At 41.6% G+C, this 18,417-nt stretch overlaps 1 protein-coding gene and 1 pseudogene across 2 annotated transcripts in view; both read left to right on the plus strand.

Annotated features, from left to right (window-relative positions):
* Positions 1-18,417, plus strand: part of bcas3 (BCAS3 microtubule associated cell migration factor) — a 1,223,934-nt gene that overhangs the window by 141,481 nt on the left and 1,064,036 nt on the right. For both annotated transcript variants that reach the window (XM_043718095.2, XM_043718097.2), the window contains exon 6: positions 17,344-17,425. In XM_043718095.2, the coding sequence (XP_043574030.2) occupies positions 17,344-17,425 (82 nt within the window). The remainder of the gene's footprint in view (positions 1-17,343; positions 17,426-18,417) is intronic.
* Positions 10,570-11,181, plus strand: LOC148141851 (uncharacterized; annotated as a pseudogene).

Raw genomic sequence — 18,417 nt, forward strand, 5'->3', positions numbered from 1 at the left:
AAAAATATGTTTGTACATGTAACTGAAGTTCCTCATTCCTGGTAACATTTGAGTAAATCTAATTTATTTGTTTTCTTAATTGTGTATATTTGGTTTTTGTTCCTTCCATGCTCCATTGTTATCCAAACTGGTGTTTTTATTGTCTGTCTCTAACAAGCATTATCACCATAGCACCATCAAATAACATAATATTATATTGGGTGGGTTAAATAAAAAAACAAACTAAAGGCAGATTCGAGGAGCAGGAGAATCAAAGATGCTGCCTGACCTGCTGCGCTTTTCCAGCAACACATTTTTAAGCTATGATCTCCAGCATCTGCAGTCCTCACTTTCTCCTTAAAGGCAGATTCAATTGAAGGAGCTTTGTTGACAATTCTGGAACTGTTGGGTAGCAAAAGAACTTGGCAAGGCAGATTGTGTTTCTGCTACATTAAAGTTGACCTCCTTGGTCTTTCCAGCATGCATTATTTATAATGCCAGTGAATTACAAATGCAAAAAAGGAAATCAGCTCGCTCCAGGCAACAGGATTTCACTTTGCTGCTCTGAAATTGTTAATGAAGGAATGTTTCCAACTAAATGGTTTTAAGTTAATAATGAATGAAATAAGGTGTATGTCATCAACCATGCACTGCATATAGCATATTTCAGAATAACTATAGCCTCTTCTCATGTCCAAAACACCAGTTATTGATGAGACATGCACTTCTTTAGTTCAGTTTTTTTGCAAGCGACTAAGCAAAGTTGATGGTATTATAACTTGCAATTTACTTTGACTCTTGAACGCAACACTGAGAAGCTTTTTACTTTTTAAAACTGGTACGTAAGAAGCCAACTTCATATCAGTTTAAATAGAAAATGTTTATTTCAAATTTTTTAAAGCTGTGTCAGCTGATTTGTTTCATCCTTATCCAAATTGAGGGTTGGGGTGGGGGGGTGCATATTAGAATGGATAGGAATACAAGAAATTTACCTGTCAGCTTGGTTCAGTTAATAGCACCATCTCGTCAGAAGCATCAAAGCTTTGGGTTCAAGCCTGAATTTAGGACTTGAAAATGTATATACATATAAATTAGTAGGAAGACTAGGCCATCAGGGTCCTTTAACCTGCTCTGCCATTCTATAAAATCATGGCTGATCTAATGGAAGCCTCAACTCCCAATAGCCTGTGATTCCCTTGTTGGTCAAGAATTTAGCTACTTCTGCCTCAAAAGAATTCAGTGATTCCCTTTCTAGATTGTCTTTAGGGAAGATAATTCCAATCACACATCCTATGTAAGAAGATATTCCTCCTCAATTCCATATGAAGTGGTGACTCATGTTTTTAAACTTGATCCTCTCATTCTAGTCCTTTGCACAAGGGGAAACATATTTTCAGATCTAGGTTGACATTTCAATGTGACACCAATGAATTGCTACGTTACTGGATTTGCTTTCATTCATACATGGTTTTAAACAAAGATAATATCAGATGAAGGTAGGCATAAGGTTTATAACACTAAATGAAGAAGTGTTGTGTTTGAAAAGCACAAAACCAAAACAGTGACTAAAATTTTAGATTTGGCTAAGACTGACTTTAATGTGATAGGACAGAGACTGTACACAATCTAGACAAATATATTAATGAGTAAAATAACAGATGGTCACAGTGCAGATTTACTAGGACTTGTTGGAAAAGAACTCTGTGATCTCGACAGATTCTATATCACATTAAGGATAAGAGTTTGACTTTCTTAAAAAAGAAACCATGGACGATGGAAGTGATGAGATAATATAAAATTAAATGAAAAATCATATACAAATGCAAAAAGTAGTACATATCTTGGAGAATGCAAGGGACATAAATGCATAAAGGGGTGATAACCCAGATACTAAGAGTTACAAAAAATAAGTTATGAAGGAAATTTCTAAGGAATATCAAAATTCAGATGGTCAGGAACACAGTAGGCACATTGAATCTAATAGTGACGATATTTTCAATGAATGTAAGGAATTAGCAGACATTAAAATTACTTTGGATCTGTAGTGGAAGACAAAACATCAGACACCTCAAGGAAACTATATTGAATCTTGAAAGGCTTACTAAACAAAGTAATAGTAATGAAGAAAATAATGACATTAAATCATGACAGATTGTGTGGTTCATCGCATTATGCCAGTTCCTTCTAGCCAGTTATCATTTGCCAGGTCTTCTTCAAGATAGTGAGTTGGCTCTCATTCATTTATAACCTGAGAATAATAGATCAGATAGTTTCTATCCATCATTTCAAAAGAAGTAGGTCAGACCATTGCACAAGCTCTAGTTATAATCTTCTAAAGGTCTTTCGATTCTGGAACAATTGTGTTAATTGGAAAATTGAGATTATAAATCTGCCATTAACAAAGGAGGAAACAGGGAATTATAAATCAATTAGCCCAATGTCTGAAGTTGTGAAACTAATGGAGTCTGTGGATAAATAAAAAAATGATTAAACACCTTAAAAGTTTTAGATTTGTGAAAGCCTAACAAATGTGGTTTGACAACTGGTTAAAGTAGTGGACAGGGGATTATTTACGTAGATGATAATGGGTGGTTTGGACTTGCAGAAAACATTTGACTAGGACCTTAATTTTTGTAAAAGTAAAGAATTTCTCATGGGATGCGGATATAGTAGACTAGGCCAGCATTTAATTGTCATATTTCCAAAAGGCCTTTGGCAAGGTGTCACATAGGAGACTGCTAAATAAGGTAGGAGCTTCTGATGTTAAAGGTAAGATACTGGTATGGAGCATTGGCTGAATGGCAAAGTGAAAGAGTGAGGATAAAGGATGGCAGCAGGTGACTAGTGGCGTTCCGCAGGGTCTGTGTTGGGACCACAACATCTCACGTTATACATTAATGATCTGGACAAAGGAACTGAGGGCTTTGTTATTAAGTTTGCAGAGGACACAAGGATTATTGGAGGGATAGGAAGTATTGAGGAAGTGGAAGGCTGCAGAAAGACTTGGATATCCTGAATGAGTGGGCAAAGAAAAGGCCGATGGAATACAATATGGGAAAGTGTGAGGTTATGCACTTTGGAATGGGGAAAGGCTTAGAAAATCTGAAGCACAAAGGGACTTAGGAGCCCTAGTTCAGGATTCTCTTACGGTTAAAGACCCAGAGGAGGTTCACAAGAATTATCCTGGAGATGAAGCACTCGTGATATGAGGAAGGATTGAGGGCGCTGGGTCTGTACTCAATGGAATTTAGAAGAACAAGGGAAGCTCTCATTGAAACTTACAGAATACTAGTGGCCCGGAGAGAATGGACATGGAGAAGTTTTTTTTCTACTAGTAAGAAAATGGTTCAAAAATACACAACACCAGGTTATATAGTCCAACAGGTTTATTTGGAAGCACTGGCTTTCGGAGCGCTTCTCCTTCATTAGTTGGTTGTATTCACAGATGAGTTGAGGAATTTCTTCAGCCAGAGAGTAGTGAATCTGTGCAACTCATTGCTGTAGAAGACTATGGAGACCAAGTTTTTGAGAGTATTTAAGACAGAGATAGATAGGTTCTTGAGTTGTAAGGAGATTAAAGTTTATGGCGAGACGGCTGGTGAATGGGGCTGAGAAACATATCAGTAATGACTGAATGGGAGAGCAAACTCAGTGGGCTAAATGGCCTTTGTCTGCTCCTATATCTTGGGGTCTTATGATCTCTTATTACCCAGAGGGCACTTAAGAGTCAACCAAGTTGTTGTGGATCTGGAGTTCCATGTAAGCCAGACCAGCAAGTGCAGTCAATTTCCTTCCCTAAAGGGTGATTAGTGAATTAGATGGGTTTTTATGACATTTGGCAGTGGACTGCATTTTTTCCCCAGATTTTTATTGAATTCAAATTTCCATTTTCGCATTTGAAATCATGTCTTCAGGACATTAGCCGAAAATGTGTTGCTGGAAAAGCGCAACAGGTCAGGCAGCATCCAAGGAGCAGGAGAATCGACGTTTCGGGCATGAGCCCTTCTTCAGGAAATCGAGCGGAGGATCCGGAGGGAGGTCTGTTGCTGGAGGTTTCGGATTTATTGTAGGTACTGGTTGTCCTGGTTGGGTCCAAATTTTGTTGGTCTGAACGTAGTCCGGAGTCCGTGCGGGGTCAGTCGGTTCCGTAGGCAGGTGCTGAGGAAGGAGATGTGGCTGTGGTAGTGAGTCTGTTTGAGAACGTGGCTGAAGAGCTTCTGGGCAGAGGAGATGACCTGGGGTGTGCAGTGAGAGAGGGACTCACTGAAATCCTTGTAGAGGGAGGAAGAGAGCTTCTTCAAGGAAATGGCATAAATAAGTACTCAGAATAATCAGGAGGATTAATCGAATGATAGACTTTATATCTAAAATGATGGAATTCAAGGGGTCATAAAATCATGATCACACTGTGAAAAGTTCAAGGCACTATTTAAAAAAAAAAAAATTATTTTCTGTATTTTAGATTGTGAACTGAAATGGGGAGAAAATGACTATTTTAAAACCAAAGACTATGAAAGGATTCAGTGCAGTTCTAAAAACAAGTTAATGAAACTCATTATGTGTGGGGTTGAAACTGATCCATTGTTCAAGCAGCAGGGGAACACATTTGTCGATGGCATGGTACTGGACAGTATATTGAGAATAACGTTTGGCCAGCAACAAGTAGCTGACTGATTGGTGCACTTGCGACCAGTCATGGATGCCAAAAGGCATCTACCTGGTAACAATTCCTTGATGGGTTCCTGGGTAGCTGAACAGTTTGAGGATGTGAAATTCACACAGAGAAACCTTCAGACTGCAGAAGGGACAGGTTGTTTGTGTCTCTCTCACTCTGTAGCAAAAATACTTGAAGCTGGATTAGTGGTTAATTTTAATAAATAATGAAGAGTATTTGGAATTAGTGTACCAATTGCCATGCATCTCCTGTGAACCTGCATAAAATAGATTGAAGAACAGAAAGTCTTGGCACATGAAAGGAACATTTCAGTGAATCTTTTGGACTAGTACTGTTAAACTGTGTTTTCTAGTTTTCATCCTTCACCACAAAACCAATGAGTGTGTGTTTTTATTGTGGGATGTCAGTGTTCCTGGCTAAGCTAGCACTTATTGCCTGTCCATAGTTGCCCTTGAGAAGGTGACAGTGGGCTGACTTCTTGAACTGCTGCAGTCCATTTCTGCAACTAGACCCACAATGCCCTCAGGAAGGAAATTCCAAAATTTTGACCTAGTGACAGCTTAGATCTGATTTGTTGGTTGTGGGATTGCTTAGCTGTATTACCCCATGCTTATAGGGGGTTTTAACCAGTATAGCCATATATTAATAGCTCGTAGCTGTTTACTTGTGATTAGAAGTTATTTATTTGTAACAAGTGGTAGTTCTTAAGTACAGACACCTATTTGGTGTTTTAAAACCATAAGAAATAGAAACAGAAGTGGGCATTTCCGCCCCTCGAGCCTGTTCCACCATTCGATAGGATCACGGCTGATCGACCTTCCTAGCATACATTTCCCTGCATATTCCCATAACCCTTGGTTCCCTTTATTTTTCTATTCATTCATAGGAGAAGGGCATCCCTAATTGTCCAGAAGTAAGTTAAGAATCAACCACATTGCTATTGACCTGGAGTCAAATGTAGGCCAGACCAGGTAATGATGGTAATTTCCTTCCCTAAAGGACATTAGTGAACCAGATGAGTTTTTCCAACATTTGACAATGATTTTGTGATCATCATTAGACTTTTAAATTTCCTTTATTTGAATTCTAAATTCCACTATCTGATATGGTGAGATTTGAACTCTTTGCCTAGGTCTCTTAATTAATAGTCTAGTGATAATACCATGAGATTATTGCCTCCCTGAAACTAGCTGGTCCTAGACTCTTTCTTGAGGGAAAACATTCTCTCAGCAGTTACCTTGTCAAGCTTCTTAAGAATCCTGTATGTTTCAATTAGATCACCTCTCATTCTTCTAAGCTCCTTAAGACAATCCCTGAATACCAGGGATCATCCTAGTGAACTTTCTCTAAACTGCCTCCAGTGAAATGATATCTTTCCTGAAATGAGGGAACCAAATTTGCTTATAGTACTCCAGATGTGGTCTCACCAGTACCTTGTACAATTGCATTAAGACTTGCCTTTTCTTATAAACCAACTGTCTTGACATAAGGGCCAACATTCTATTAGCCTTTCTGATTACCTGCTGCACCTGTTGCAAGCTTTCTGTGTTTCATGCACAAGTACTCTGAAGTCCTTTTGCACTGCAGCTTTCTGCTGTTTTCCTCCATTTAAATAATGTTCTGTTCTTCTGTTTTCCCTTCACATTTTCCAACATTATACACCATTTGCCAACTTTTTGCCCACTTACTTAACCTCTCAAAATCTTTCTATACATTCATAGAATCCTGCAGTGTGAAAACAGGCCATATGGCCCAACAAGTCTATACCGACCCTCCAAAGAGTATCCTATCCAGATCTTTTCCCCGACCATATTACTCTACACATCCCTGAACATTATGGGCAATTTAACATGGCCAACACATCTAACCTACGCATCTTTGGACTGTGAGAGGAAACCGGAGCACACCTACACAGACACAGGGAGAATATGCAAACTCCACACAAACAGTCGCCCAAGGCTGGAATCAAACTCGGGTACCTGGCATTGTAAGGCAGCAGTGCTAACCACTGAGTCACTATGCTGCCACAAATTGTTTGTATCTCTCTTACATTCTTCCTTTCCTTCTAAATTTCTGCAATTTTGGCAATAGTACGTTTGCTTCCTTCATTTAAGTCATTTACAACCTGAAAAGGAACCCTTTATCCCCAGTCACTGTTTCTTGCTTATTAGTCAGTTCTGTACACATACCATTATACTATCGCCATCACCATGGGCTCTTATGACTTTAACTTTTGTGAGGTACTTTGTTGTACACCTTCTGGAAGTCCAAATATAACACATCTATTGGTTCCTTTGATCCACATTGTTTGAGACTTCCTTGAAAAACTCTATTAAATGAGACACAATTTCTCTTGAATTGAATTAAATTGAGTTAGCTTCATTGTCACATGCACTCAAATGAGTACAGTGAAAAGTTTATAAGTTGTCACTTACAGCGCCATCTTAGGTACAAAGGTTCCGACTTACAACCTTTTATGAAGTCATGCTGACCTAACTTAATTAGATTATGATTTTTAAAATGTGCTGCTATTACTTCCTTAATAATTGATTCCAACATATTTCCAATAACAGATGTTAGGCTAATTGGCTTTTGCTTTTTGCCACCCTCCCTTTTTGAATAGGGGTGTCACATTGGCAGTTTTCCATCCTCCGGCACTTTTCTAGAATCCAAAGGTGGTGGTGTATCTGTACCGCAGAGTCTGCCACAGATGGGGCTCATAGTATTTGATGAAGCAGTGACATTTCTCTGGATTCTTTCTACTGCTTCGCTAGCCTCCACACGCTCTTATGTGATCCTATGTCTGCTGCTATCCTGGCCTGTGTTCTTTCCTCAGTCACATATCTATGGGATTCAGCTGTGTGCAGCTTGATTTTTCTATCTAACAGTTGACCTGGTCCTGTACTTCCTGCAGGAACCTGTGCCCCACAAGATGAGCCGCCTCCGGAATTTTAGTTTTTTCCCTCTCAGGGACGAGACACAGCGGGCCCTGTACAGACTGCTGCTGCACACCGTTCACCTTGTTTTCCTCATCCACTGTCCATTTGCCACTGGGCGGTGAGGATCCCCAGTGGAGCAGTCTCTACGTGGGAGTCCTCCCCATTTCTCTCGGGGATCTGGGGTAGAGGGTGCTGCACACAGCAGTCACCTGCAATCGCAGATTATGGTGGTTCACGGCCTCCCAGCACAACTGCTTGTTCTGCGGTGCTATGGAGTCTGTGGACCATGTATATATGGGGCATGGGCACTTGCATCCCTTTTTAGTTTTCTAGAAAACCTTCTCCTCTGTTTTGGTTGCATTTCAGTCCCATGCTCCTGATCTTTGGGCATCCAGTGTGGAGTAGGGAGGGTAAATCAGAGGATCTCCCTGTGGGTCTGCTCCTGGGCCTGGCCAAACTGGCCATGAACAGTTCCAGGCAGCAGACCATGGAGAGGGTTGTTATGGCTGATTTCCTGCCCCTCTTCCGTGGTTACATTTGAGCCAGAGTGTCTCTGGAGAAGGAGCACGCGGTGTCTACCAACACCCTCGAGTTGTTCCGGGAGAGGTAGGCACCGCAGGGAGTGGAGTGCTTTATTTCCCCCCCAACTCTATTTTGATTTAATCCCAGCCCTCCCCTTCACTGTTTGATCACACAACATTGCCCTTTGATGAGAAGGGCACTGCTTGTTACTGGCCACTCGGGTGTTTCCTTTCTTCCTGGTGGTGGAATAAGAATAAAGATTTATACACCTGTTGTCTTTCACTGTGTCTCACACCTGCAAAAAACAAAAAAAAACAACGGACCTCATGGCATCCAAGGCCATGCATTTATTAATGCTGCCATGAGGCAAATGATAATGACTTTGGAAGCAGTTATTATAGGTCAAAGAAACATAGTGACTGCATGCATTTTCAAATGAGGGCTGAGAAATTGATTAAAATGTTGTTAGGATCATTGAGTTTTAGATTTATAGTTTTTGTGAACAAAGTAGTTATTGCATTTTGTTTTGTTTCAATGGAGAAATTACTATTTATTAGAAACTATTTTTACAGGATGTATTTTTCATTCGCAGTGGAAATGATTGCAACAAAACAGTACATTTTTTAATTGCTGCTTTCTTATGGCCTAAGATCACATAAGTTACTGTTTGAAATGGATGTGAAGTGGGTTTATGTTTCAGTCTGGCTTTTGATGTTTCTTCAATCCGCCTACATACATAATTGGAATGGGGATATATGCCTTGGATCTGTTTGTGTTGCTAAATATAATTATTTAGCTTTAATTTCTTTTGTTTGTGCTTGTTCCTTTCCCATGCTGGATACTATTGCAACGACAGAAACAATATATATTTATATATCACCTTTTACTGTAATGAAACATAAAGAGCATCAAAGAAATGTTTTCAAAATGTTTAAAATTTGTCTCACAGCCATACAAGGAGCTATTTGAAGAGGTGATCAAAAACTGGATCTAAGCGGTCAGCTTTAGGGAGTGCCTTAAAGCCTGAGTGAGGGAGAGATATAGAGTGTTTTATGGAGGAATTCTAGAGTTAATGATCTAGCACAGCTGTTATTTGTAGAGTAGTTAAATTTGGGGATGTATAAAACTTTACAAACAGCAATAAGATTACTGACAAACTGGTCTAAGTTTGGTAGTGTCAGAAAAGGGATGAGTATTTATCAAGACACTCATAGAATTCCTTCAGATTTTATAGAATCCCTACAGTTTGGAACAGGCCTTTTGGCCCATTAAGTCCACACTGACCCTTTAAACAACATCCCACTCAGAATATATTTCCCATGGCTATTCCACCTAACCTGCACATCTTTGGACTGTGGAAGTAAAATAGAGCACCTGGAGGAAACCCATGTAGACACGGGGAAAATGTGCAAACTCTACACAGGTAGTCTTAGAAGGCTAAAATTGAACCCAGGTCTTTGGTGCTGTGATGCAGCACTGTTGACCACTGTGCTGCCCCTGAAGAAGAACTCTCTGCTCCTTCTCAATATATCATGGGATTTAAGAGCATTTCAGCTGAAGGACAGCCCCTCCAGCAGCATAGGACTGCTTCAGCACTGAGTATTTGAGATTATTAGAGTAGGACTTCAGTACTCAGACACCTGACTTGTATGCAATAGTGTGAACTGTAGTGGTTGTAACAAGATCAGCCAGGTGGACTTCATAGAATATGATTTCCCTGATTGGGACTGTTAATCTGATCGAATCAGGGAGCCTAGGCTGACTGATAAAAACAGGAGTATCAGACATCCTGACAGGCTGAGAACTGCTCAGTGTCAAAGACCTTCCACTCTACAGCAGCATCCCTCATGACAATGGCATTGCTACAACAGTCCCAGTACTCAACCCCAACAACTGCCAATTTCCAGATGTCATCCTATAACTCATCCACCATCCTATAGCTCATCCACTCATCCTCGACCACAATGTCTTTACCCTCGACAACCAGTTCCTCATCCAGACACATAACAGCCATAGGGACCAATTTTGCACCCAAATACACCAACGTTTGCATGCACAAGTTTGAGCAGAACGTGTTTGCTGCAAGGGACCTCCAACCAGTGCTGAACACCAGATACATCGGCGACATTTTCTTCCTCTGGACTCATGCCGACAAATCACTGAAATGACCACTTAACAAGTTTCATCTCACATTCAGATTTACCATGGACTACTCTTCAGAATCAGTCTCATTCTTGGATACATGCATCTCCATCAAGGACAGACGCCTCGGTATCTCACTCTACTGTCCGCCCATGAATAACCTCATGATGCTGCATTTCTCTAGCTTCCACCCTAAACACATTAAAGAAGCCATCCTCTATGGACCAGCCCAGTGTATATACAGAATCTGCTCGGATGAGGAATACAACACATACCTAATGATGATGAAAGATGCCCTCATAGGAACAGGATATGATGCTGAACACATTGACTGCCAGTTCTGACATGCCACAGCGAGAAACCAGTGACGTTCTCAGAAGACAGACACAGGACATGACTGATAGAGTACCCTTCATCATCTAGTACACCCCCAGAGCAAAGAAACAAGGTCATGTTCTTTGCAGCCTTTATCATGTCATCGATCATGACAAACATCTCACCAAAATCATCTCTATGCCCCCACTTTTTGCCTTCAAACAACCACTAAACCTTAAACAGACCACCGTTCACAGCAAACTATCCAGCCTTCAGGACAACATCGGCCACAGCACCATACAACCCTGCCAAGGCAACCTCTGCAAGACATGTCAGATCATCGACATAGATACTACCATCACAAGTGGAAATACCACTCACCACATACATGGTGGATACTCATGTGCCTTGGCCATTGTTGTCTATCTCATACGCTGCAGGCAAGGATGTCCTGAAGCATGGTGTATTGGCAAGACTGTGCAGATGCAACAGCAACAGACTAATGGACATCATACAACAATTGCCAGACAGGAATGTTCCCTCCCAGTTGGGGAACACTTCAGCTGTCAAGGACATTCAGACTCCAAACATTGGGTAAACGTCCTCTGAGGTGCCCTTTGAGATATACAATAACACAGAACTGCCCAGCAGAACTGACAGCCAAGTTCTGAATCCATGAAAACAGCCTCAACTGTGATCTTGGGTTCATGTCACGCTACATGTAACCCCACCATACTTTTCAGTATTTGTAAAATCTTCCTTACTGTCACCTTGATAACTTGTTATGATCTCTCTACCTTAATTAATTTGTACAGTTTTGGATTACTTGTTACTTTGGTTATGTGACTGCAGACAATTTTACTTTGCTACCCATTCCCTTGTCTACAAAACTGGATTAAGGCATTTAGGGTTTGTTCAAAAGGTATTATCTGGTTGCTTTGAAATGAACTTATTCAAAATTAAATAAATGCTTGGTGTTACAGAATTTAAACATTGCCAAAAGGAGATGAGAAGTTGAAACTTTTAATCTTGTACTCATCAGAATTAGGATACAAAAAAACAGATTTGAAGAAAATGGGACATTTTAGACAGAATTGAGAATGCTGATTGTTTGGGCTATATTTGGCATTGAGATGCAGCAAGAATGGTTAACTGTCAACCTTAATCCTCAGACCATACAGGTAGATTCTGATTGATCAGAGCATTGCCATGAGGATGTAGCAGAGTTCGGCTAACTCCATCACCCTATTTTGAAAAAGGTGCAATATATTTACAAATTCTGTTTGCTTCTATAAAAAAGACAAGTAGTTGTTATAGGGGATTCTATAATTAGGGGGACAGATAGTATCCTTTGCAAGCCGGATCAGGAGTCTCGCATGGTGTGTTGCCTACCCGGTGCCAGGGTTCGGGACATCTCTGACCGGCTTGAAAGGATATTGGAGCGGGAGGGGGAGGATCCAGTTGTTCTGGTCCACGTTGGGACTAACAACATAGGCAAAGCTAGGGTGGAGGACCTGTTTGGGGATTATCGAGCACGAGGAAAGAAATTGAAGTACAGGTCCTCAAGGGTCATAATCTCCGAATTACTGCCCGAGCCACGTGCCAATTGGCATAAGGATAAGAAAATTAGGGAAGTAAACACGTGGCTAAGGCATTGGTGTGGGAAAGAGGGATTCCACTTCATGGGGCATTGGCATCAGTTTTGGAACCGGGGGATCTGTACCGTTGGGACGGTCTCCACCTGAACCGATCAGGTACCAATGTTCCAGCGAAGAGGATAAATAGGGTGGTCAGTTGGACTTTAAACTTCTGAGTTGGGGGGAAGGGAAAGTGAAAGCGACAGGGAATATGGAGTTAAATGGAAAGATAAGCGGCAGGATAGCATATGTGCAGGCAGATTTAAACTTGAGACAGACTGGGAATGCAGCAAAAAGGAAGGATAACTTAGGACATCTTATGACTTCCAATATCTCTAATGATAAGAAAGTTAGCATTAAGGCACTTTACCTGAATCCTCGTGGCATTCATAACAAAGCAGACGAACTAATGGCATAGATCATCGTGAATGAATATGATGTGGTAGGCATCACAGAGACGTGGTTACAGGGGGTTCAGGACTGGCAGTTAAACATCCAAGGGTTTTCAAACTTATCGAAAAGACAGGGAGATAGGCAGAGGGGGCGGGGTTGCCTTGTTAGTTAAGAACAAAATTAAATCTATGGTGCTGAATGACATAGCGTCGGATGATGTGGAGTCTGTGTGGGTGGAACTGAGGAACCACAAAGGCAAAAAAACCATAGTGGGTGTTATGTACAGACCTCCTAACAGTGGTCAGGACCATGGGCGCAACATGTACCGGGAAATAGAGAAGGCATGTCAGAAAGGCAAGGTCACAGTGATCATGGGAGACTTCAATATGCAGGTGGACTGGGTAAATAATGTTGCCAGTGGATCCAAAGAAAGGGAATTCATGGAATGCTTACAGGATGGCTTTTTGGAACAGCTTGTCATGGAGCCCACAAGGGAGCAGGCTATTCTGGACCTAGTGCTATGTAATGAACCAGACTTTATAAAAAATCTTAAAGTAAGGGAACACTTAGGAAGCAGCAACCATAATATGGTAGAGTTCAGTATGCAGTTTGGAAGAGAGAAGGCAAAATCGGATGTAACAGTGTTAGAGTTAAATAAAGGTAATTATGAGGGCATGAGAGAGGAACTGACGAAAATAGACTGGAAGCAGAGCCTAGCAGGGAAGACAGTGGAGCAAAAATGGCAGAGTTTGTGGGTAAAATTGAGGACATTGTACAGAGGTTCATCCCCAAGAAGAGAAAGATTATCCAGGGAGGGATTAGACAGCCATGGCTGACAAAGGAAGTCAGGAAATCTGTGAAAGAAAAAGAGAGAGCCTATAAAATGGCCAAGAGCACTGGGAAATCAGAAGATTGGGAAGGCTACAAAAACAAACAGAGGATAACAAAGAGAGAAATAAGGAAGGAGAGGATCAAATATGAAGGCAGGCTAGCCAGTAATATTAGAAATGATAGTAAAAGTTTCTTTCAATACATAAGAAACAAACAAACAAACGACAGACAAACAAACGACATTGGGCCACTTCAAACTGATGCGGGAAGCCTAGTGATGGGAGATAAGGAAATAGCAGGAGAACTTAATAAGTACTTTGCGTCAGTCTTCACAGTGGAAGACATGAGTAATATCCCAACAATTAAAGGGAGTCAGGGGGCTGAGTTGAGTAGATTAGATTAGATTACTTACAGTGTGGAAACAGGCCCTTCGGCCCAACAAGTCCACACCGCCCTGCTGAAGCGCAACCCACCCATACTCCTACATCTACCCCTTACCTAACACTACGGGCAATTTAGCATGGCCAATTCACCTGACCTGCACATCTTTGGACTATGGGAGGAAACCGGAGCACCCGGAGGAAACCCACGCAGACACGGGGAGAATGTGCAAACTCCACACAGTCAGTCGCCGGAGGCGGGAATTGAACCCGGGTCTCTGGCGCTGTGAGGCAGCAGTGCTAACCACTGTGCCACCGTGCCGCCCACAAAAGAGAAAGTGCTAGAAAAGCTAAAAGGTCTTAAAATTGATAAATCTCCTGGCCCTGATGGGTTACATCCTAGAGTTCTGAGGGAGGTGGCTGAGGAAATCGCGGAGGCGTTGGTTGAGATCTTTCAAAAGTCACTGGAGTCAGGGAAAGTCCCGGATGATTGGAAGATCGCTGTTGTAACCCCCTTGTTCAAGAAAGGATCAAGACAAAAGATGGAAAATTATAGGCCAATTAGCCTAACCTCGGTTGTTGGTAAAATTCTAGAATCCATCATTAAGGATGAGGTTTCTAAATTCTTGGAAGAGCAGGGTCGGATTAGAACAAGTCAACATGGATTTAGTAAGGGGAGTCGTGCCTGACAAACCTGTTGGAGTTCTTTGAATAAGTGACAAGTAGGTTAGACCGGGGAAACCTAGTGGATGTGGTCTACCTAGACTTCCAAAAGACATTTGATAAGGTGCCACACGGGAGGCTGTTGGGCAAGGTGAGGGCCAATGGTGTTCGAGGTGAGCTACTAGTATGGATTGAGGATTGGCTGTCTGACAGAAGGCAGAGAGTTGGGATAAAAGGTTATTTTTCGTAATGGCAGCCGGTGACGAGCGGTGTCCCGCAGGGTTCAGTGTTGGGGCCACAGCTGTTCACATTATATATTAATGATCTGGATGAAGGGACTGGGGGCATTCTAGTGAAGTTTGCTGATGATACAAAGTTAGGTGGACAGGCAGGTAGTACTGAGGAAGTGGGGAGGCTGCAGAAGGAACTAGACAGTTTGGAGGAGTGGTCCAGGAAATGGCTGATGGAATTCAATGTGAGCAAATGCGAGGTCTTGCACTTTGGAAAAAAGAATAGAAGCATGGACTACTTTCTAAACGATGAGAAAATTCATAAAGCCAAAGTACAGAGGGATCTGGGAGTGCTAGTTGAGGATTCTCTAAAGGTAAACATTCAGGTTGAGTCCGTGATTAAGAAAGCGAATGCAATGTTGTCAATTATCTCAAGAGGGTTGGAATATAAAAGCACTGTTGTGCTACTGAGACTTTATAAAGCTCTGGTTAGGCCCCATTTGGAGTACTGTGTCCAGTTTTGGTCCCCACACCTCAGGAAGGACATACTGGCACTGGAGCGTGTCCAGCGGAGATTCATACGGATGATCCCTGGAATGGTAGGTCTAACATATGAGGAACGGCTGAGGATCCTGGGATTGTATTCATTGGAGTTTAGAAGATTAAGGGGAGATCTAATAGAAACTTACAAGATAATACATGGCTTGGAGAGGGTGGACACTAGGAAATTGTTTCCGTTAGGTGAAGAGACTAGGACCCGTGGACACAGCCTTAGAATTAGAGGGGGTAAATTCAGAACAGAAATGCGGAGACATTTCTTCAGCCAGAGAATGGTGGGCCTGTGGAATTCATTGCCACAGAGTGAAGTGGAGGATGGGACGCAAAATGTCTTCAAGGCAGAAATTGATAAATTCTTGATGTCACAAGGAATTTTGGGCTACGGGGAGAATGCGGGTAAGTGGAGTTGAAATGCTCATCAGCCATGATTGAATGGCGGAGTGGACTCGATGGGCCGAATGGCCTTACTTCCGTTCCTATGTCTTATGGTCTTATAGAGTCTTCAGTATTGATGCAAATAGCTTCTAGCATGTTCATATACATCACACAACCAGATGATGATCTTAAGTTGCTTTCTGATGGAACTTTTAGCACAGTCCAGTTTATTTAATAAAGATTTTCAAAAATAGAATCACACCTAATGATGGAAATACTTTCCTGAGGCTTAGAAAGCATGGGCTCATTGAATATGATCACCATGCTCCCAGCTGTGAATAATCAATGGGATATGTTGTTTGATACTGCCTGACAATCATTGGGATGAACAGCCTACATGCCTGGCATCACATTGGCACTGGAACTGAGAAATTACATTACCTGCAGTACATGTACTGCAGTGATTCAGAAATGTAGCTCACCACCACCTTCTCAAGGGCTACTAGGGACAGGCAATAAATTTTGGTCTTTCACTAGAGTGGTGCTGGAAAAGCACAGCAGGTCAGGCAGCATCTGAGGAGTATCCTGCTCCTCAGATGCTGCCTGACCTGCTGTGCTTTTCCAGCACCAGTCTAGTTTAGACTCTGATTTCCAGCATCTGCAGTCCTCACTGTTGCCTAATAAATTTTGGCCCACACAGCAATATCCACGTCTCACAAGTGAATAAAAAACACTAATTTGTGTTGGAGGCAAAATGTCTTTTTGGCTTGATGGCAGCATTCTGTTAATTGAAGAAAACCACTAGTGGGTTTACTGCATTGTAGCAGCATTTGACAGCTAGTTTTACTCATTATTCAAATTTTGAAATGTTTTCCCCTTCCAGGGTAAGCTGAGATAGACTGGATACTGCTCAGGTCCAAAAACGGTAGACATGTGCCATTTCATAAACTTTCAGGTAGCAAATCATAAAAGTTCATGGAAGGTTCAGGATTTATATGCAAACATTGAACCTATTAAACTTGCAAAATTGGTCCACTGGAATTTAAGGTACTGTATATTAATAAGAACAAGGATGACAGGTGAATGGAGTTTGGTATAGGTTAGGATAGAGGCACCAAAATTTGGATCACCTTTTTATGGATGATACAGGTTTGCCAGGAAAACATGGGAATAGTAGAGTTTTGCGCTACAAAGGCACAGCTAATGATTGAGATAAGCATAATGATAGGTAGAAAATGGTAGAAAAAGGTAGAAATAGACAGTCCTTGCGATAGAGCAATCAGGTTGGTGGGGCGGGGGGGAGGTTACTATTGCTGGATTGAGGAGGATATAAGGAGTGGGAAGGGTCAGCTGTGGATGGTTTCAAATTAAAGGTTTAAAGTATGAAGGAGGGTGGTCTAATGGTGGAGTGGTAGTGTCCTACGTCTGAACCAGCAGGTCTGGGTTCAAGTCCCACCTGCTCCGGATATCTCTGAACAGGTTGATGAGAAATATAAGTTAAATTTTTAAAAGATTAAAGTGAGAAGGAGAAGTAAGAACAAGGTATAAGAGAAACAGAAATAACATAATGGGCTGTGATCTTGAGCAACAGCTGAAATGCACAATTACAATGTTAGGGACTTGTGTTAGTAAAAATATTAAACATTTATTATCTGAGTATTTTAAAAATTCTTTGGTGAATTTTGCTCTCTAATTGTTTTGCAGATGAGTGGCGAGGCTCAGGAGTTGTATTCTGTCCGGAATGGTCCTATTCGAACAGCCCGTATCCTGCCTGCACCTCAGACAGGTAAATATTGAACACTACTTTGTTCAATCTAGCATTGCTTCATTGGAATATGTCTAAAATATCTTATTTAGAAATCGTTATCAACTTTTTTAAGCAGAGCAGTTGCGCTCACCATTTATTGAATCAAGTGTACCACTTAACAGGCACATCCATGGAGATCTCTTAAGAATTACTATTGTTATTCAATTTTTTTTGCATTAAGTCATGGGCTGTGGTCATTACTGGCTGGCCAGCATTTATTGCTTGTCCATAGTTGCCCTTGAGAAGGCGGTAGTGAGCTGTCTTCTTGAATCACTGCAGTGTACGAGCTGTAGGGAGGGAATTCTACGTTTTTTTCACATTGATAGTGAAGGAATGATGATATGTTTCTAAGTCAGGATGGTGAGTGACTTGAAGGGGAACTTGCGGGTGTTCCCATGTATCTACTGCCCTTGTTCTTTGAGATGGAGGTGATCCTGGGTTTATAAGATGCTGTCTAAGGACTTTTGGTGAATTTCTGCAGCGCGTCTTGTAGATAGTACACAATGCTGCTACTGAGCATTGGGCATGGAGGGAGTGGATGTTTGTGAATATGGTATCAATCAAATGGGCTGCTTTATTATGGATGTCTGTCTTGAGTATTATTGAAGCTGCACTCATCTAGCCGTGGGGAGAATTCCATCACACTCTTGACTTGTGCCTTGGAGATGGTGAACAGGCTTTGAGGAGTCAGGAGGTGAATTACTTGCTGCAGTATTCCTAGCCTCTGACCTGCTCTTGTAGCCACTGTATTTATGTGGCAAGTCCAGACTGCTTCAGTATCTGAGGAGTCATGAATGGTGATGTACATTGTGCAATCATTGCTATTGCCAGAATATTGTCAGGGCCCGTAGCCTTTGCATTATCAAGTCCCTCCAACCATTTCTTGATATCACGTGAAGTGAATCAAATTGTTTGAAGACAAATATTTGTGGTGCTGGGAACCAGTGGAGGAGTCTGAGATGGATTGTCCA

This window comes from Chiloscyllium plagiosum, unplaced genomic scaffold (genome assembly GCF_037043375.1).
Source record: "Chiloscyllium plagiosum isolate Xiang-an unplaced genomic scaffold, Cpla_swu_hap1 HiC_scaffold_31, whole genome shotgun sequence".
NCBI lineage: Eukaryota > Metazoa > Chordata > Chondrichthyes > Orectolobiformes > Hemiscylliidae > Chiloscyllium > Chiloscyllium plagiosum.